This window comes from Nicotiana tabacum, chromosome 7 (assembly GCF_000715075.1).
Source record: "Nicotiana tabacum cultivar K326 chromosome 7, ASM71507v2, whole genome shotgun sequence".
NCBI classification, from domain to species: domain Eukaryota; kingdom Viridiplantae; phylum Streptophyta; class Magnoliopsida; order Solanales; family Solanaceae; genus Nicotiana; species Nicotiana tabacum.
In genome coordinates this window covers 6,763,212-6,767,188 of record NC_134086.1, presented here as the reverse complement: position 1 = coordinate 6,767,188, position 3,977 = coordinate 6,763,212, and the positions used below count along the sequence as shown (strand labels likewise).

At 38.3% G+C, this 3,977-nt stretch overlaps 1 protein-coding gene and 1 long non-coding RNA gene across 2 annotated transcripts; both read right to left on the bottom strand.

Annotated features, from left to right (window-relative positions):
- Nucleotides 1-1,669: 1,669 nt before the first annotated feature.
- On the bottom strand, nt 1,670-2,147 carry LOC142182632 (uncharacterized). Its single transcript, XR_012711461.1, has 2 exons — nt 1,989-2,147; nt 1,670-1,910 (listed from the first exon to the last, which is right to left on the bottom strand). It is a non-coding gene; the product is annotated as an uncharacterized LOC142182632 (long non-coding RNA).
- A 543-nt stretch (nt 2,148-2,690) lies between these two features.
- Nucleotides 2,691-3,839, bottom strand: LOC142161963 (putative late blight resistance protein homolog R1B-16). The gene has a single exon (XM_075218256.1). It carries the CDS (start codon nt 3,837-3,839, stop codon nt 2,691-2,693), a length of 1,149 nt encoding a protein of 382 aa, XP_075074357.1.
- Between the last annotated feature and the right edge of the window lie 138 nt (nt 3,840-3,977).

The following is a 3,977-nucleotide window of genomic DNA, read 5'->3' as shown; positions in this document are numbered from 1 at the left end:
TTATGTTTGGCCTTATTCTTCAACTTCGGACAGTCTTTCTTCCAATGCCCTTTTTCTCGACAAAAGGCACATTCATCTTTGCTGGGTCTGGATCTTGACTTGGATCTTCCCTTCTTTGTCCTCGTTTGATTTTGAGGACGACCCCTCACAAACAGTGCTTCTCCTTCTCCGCCCTTCTGTTTTTCTCGCTTTCTTTGTTCATAGCTGTACAAAGCCGAACAAACTTCTCTGAGAGAAACTTCGTCATTTCCATGGAGTAGAGTAGTTTCAAGGTGCTCGTACTCATCAGGAAGTGACGCCAACAACATTAAGGCCAAGTCACCATCATCATAAGTTGTATCCATATTTTGCAAATCTGTGACCAACTTATTGAAACTGGTGATATGTTCATTCATCGTGGTACCAGGAACATAGGTGAAGTGAAACAGTCTCTTCTTCATGTACAATTTATTTTGACTGTTTTTCTTCAAAAATTTATCCTCCAGTGCTTTTCATAATTTACTTGCAGAAGTTTCCTTTGTGTATGGATATTTCTGCTCTCTAGCAAGGCAGGATCGAATAGTACCGCAAGCAACACGGTTGATAATTCTCCAATCTTCTTCTCCAATAACATCTGGTTTCTTTTCTTCAATAGTCAGATCTAGCCCTTGTTGAAAAAGGACATCTAGAACCTCGCCTTGCCACATCCCAAAATGTCCGGACCCGTCAAATATTTCGACCGCAAATTTCGCATTTGACACAATTCTTGTCATAAGCGAAGATGCCAATGATGACGTGTTGTTGACACTTGATGTAGATTCTTCTTGTTTATTGTCTCCCATATTTGACACAAATATTATTTAATAGCTGACGACACAAATCAAGATTATTTCCTTTCTGATGTAGAAGATCAGACTAAGCTGCAACTACAGAGCATACTCAGACAGAACCTTGACTCAGTTACCAAGATAAATCTTTTCTGATGTGGAAGATCAGACTATGCTGCAACCACAGAGCATACTTAGACAGTACCTTGGCTCTGATACCAATTGTTGCGGAAGCCAAATGTATAGAGTGTGAATAAGTCACAACTACTATACCAAAAATTATGACAGCCACCAAATAATAAATAAGACAATAAAGCAACAATAAAGGGAACACCAGAATTTACGAGGTTCGGCTAATTTTGCCTACTCCTCGGAGACAACCAAATATTTTATTCCACTCCAAAAATACAAGTGAAATAATAATAAAGAGAGAAGATACAAATGCCTTAAACAGATGAGAAGGCAAATGAGAGGTGTGTTTAAATCCTAAACATTAGGCCTTCATTTATAGGGGGAAAATCCCTCCAAAATTCAAGAGCCCACCGATGTGGGACAAATTTGCCAAACTTCAACAGATAATACCTCAAATTTGTTCACTTTGTGTGCTTGGCTGAAGTTGTCTCTGCTTCACCAATTTGTATATAGAAAAACACCGTAATCAGTCATAATCTTAAAGTTTTCAATTTATCCATCCTGTCTCTTGTATTCTCTCTTAAGTTTTTAATGATGAGTGTTAAGAACAAACTTATTAGCTTCATCTTTATGACTTGGTGAATTTAAAAGAGGTGAATTTTGCAGGTGCAACATAGAAGGTGTAAGATGAAAGGATCATAGAAACTTAAAGAAACTACAAAAGCAAAACAGAATCAAAGTGGAAGACCATATGATATTGTTCTACAATCATTGGAAACATAGGGTATGCGTCTCAAACGATCAATCAAAACAGACTTAGCAATATAAGGAGATTGACTACATGAGAGCATGACTACAACAATCTGCTAAGAAAGAACTCCATCCACTCTGTCTGTGCTTTTGCTGTAGTTGCCTAAGCAAGTAAAGCACATGCTTGACTCATAGCTGCCAGAACAACATCCATTAAAGATCCTGTATTGAACATATTGTTTGCACATTAGATGAGTGTCAAGACACTAAAACATCACATTGGAGTTTGTTTCTACTTACATCAATAATGAGGTCAATACGGTCACATCCTTCATTCTCTTCAACTTCTTTCTTAATTCTCCAAGCTGAAGCCACCAGAGGTTCATTGTTGTTGCACCAGATCAACTTAATTTGTTTCAATGTTGGAATATCTGCAAAGCTAAGAGGGATCTCCTCGAGATACCTGGACATTTGTATAACAAGTGTTTCAAGCTGGGGAAAAGATTCCTCTGAGGCATCCCACCTTGAGATACCTAAGTTCATAAGTTTCAACAACTTGAGTTTAGGGAACGTGATATCTCTAAGGCACCACTCTCCGGAATGAACAAAATACCTATCCTTTAATTTGAGATAGTCCAGTCTTGGTAGTCCTGCAATGGAGAAAATTGCGCTTTCTATCCGAGCCCCGCATAGTAACAATTTCTTTATATTTGAAGGCAAGTGTAATTTGGGTACAGGGAACAAGTCAAAGAAAAGGCGAAGTGATTGAAGCTGGTTAAGACTCTCCAATTTGGGACAAATCTTTTCTTCATCAGAATCATTTCTCAAAAAATAGATTTCAAGTTCTTGAAGATTAGGACACCTCTGTACTAAAACATTTAAGCATTCAGCATCGAGTGTAAATTCAACACCCCTTAATATCCTCAAATTTTCCAACTTAGAGGATTCTTCCAAGATTTGCTTTCTCCAGAAAAAACCATCTCGAGTAAACTCTACATGCCTTTATTTTTTCATTTTCCAAAAATTCGCTGATAACGGTGTACGCATTAAACACTTGAGAATTAAAGTTTCTAGATGAGGAAGATGTGATTTTCCATCAAAATCGAATTTATCTATGAAAAGTGAGACATACTTGAGATGAATCAGTGGTTTCAACGTAGCTAACGACAATTGACCCACGTTATGGGAACTCAAATCCAAGACCTTAAGAAGCCTCATCAAATTAATAACCTGATTGATGGGATTCCAATATAAAGATTCTCCTCCAGTGGTGGTTATCAGTGACCTCAAGTGTTGGTGGAAAGGCTTCCGTATTTTGGATGCAAACATGGAAAGCTCATTACTGAAACTGAAGCTCACTCGACTTTCCTTCAAATCGGAAGGTAGAATATTCCCCCTCATTGCCAACATAAATTTTTCTTCTCTACTCATCTCCAAGCAAAAGTGAAGCACTACATCATGAACCTGGCAGTATTTGACTTTATCGTTACATCTTCTCCTTGAAACCATTACAACATTACTGCTAATGAGATCCATCAAGTAACCTTCAACTGTCTCTTCCATTAATCTCCCGGATTCAATGTTTTGCACGAAGCCTTCCGCTATCCATAAACTTATCAATTTGGACATTGGGATCCTTTCGTCCTCTGGAAACATCCCCATGTAGAGAAGGCAAGGTCTTAAATAGTCGGGTAAGTTATCATAACTTAACTGCATAGTTGCCCGACTATAGTCTTCAGACTCACGGTCAAGATAGGAAAATAGAGCTTTTTTAACCTCATGCCACCAAGATATTTCCATCTTCTTCTTTTTGATTATCCCAGCTACCAAGACAACCACTAGGGGCAACCCTTTGCATCGTCTTGCAACATCTAGACTTACATTGTGTAGTTCAGGTGGGCAAGCTTCGTTTTGAAACACTTTTTTCTGCAACAATTCCCTACTCTCTTCGGGTGTGAGGAATGGAAGGAAATAAAGATCAGTATGGAGCTTGACATGTTCACCCACTTTCTCAAGACGAGTTGTTACTATAATTCTGCTTCTATTTACAGCATCAGGGAAACAAAGTCTTAAGTCATCCCATGCCATAAAATCCCACATATCATCCAAGACAATGAGATATCGCTTTCCTATTAAGCTTTTCCTCAACATGTCAGCTAGTTCGCCAACCTCATCTGCTTTGTCCTTGGAACCGGTAACTTGATTGAAAATCTCTTGTAATAGCACTCTCCGGCTATATGTTTGGGAAATAATGCAGAATGCTCGAACATCAAAATGATAAACAATGAT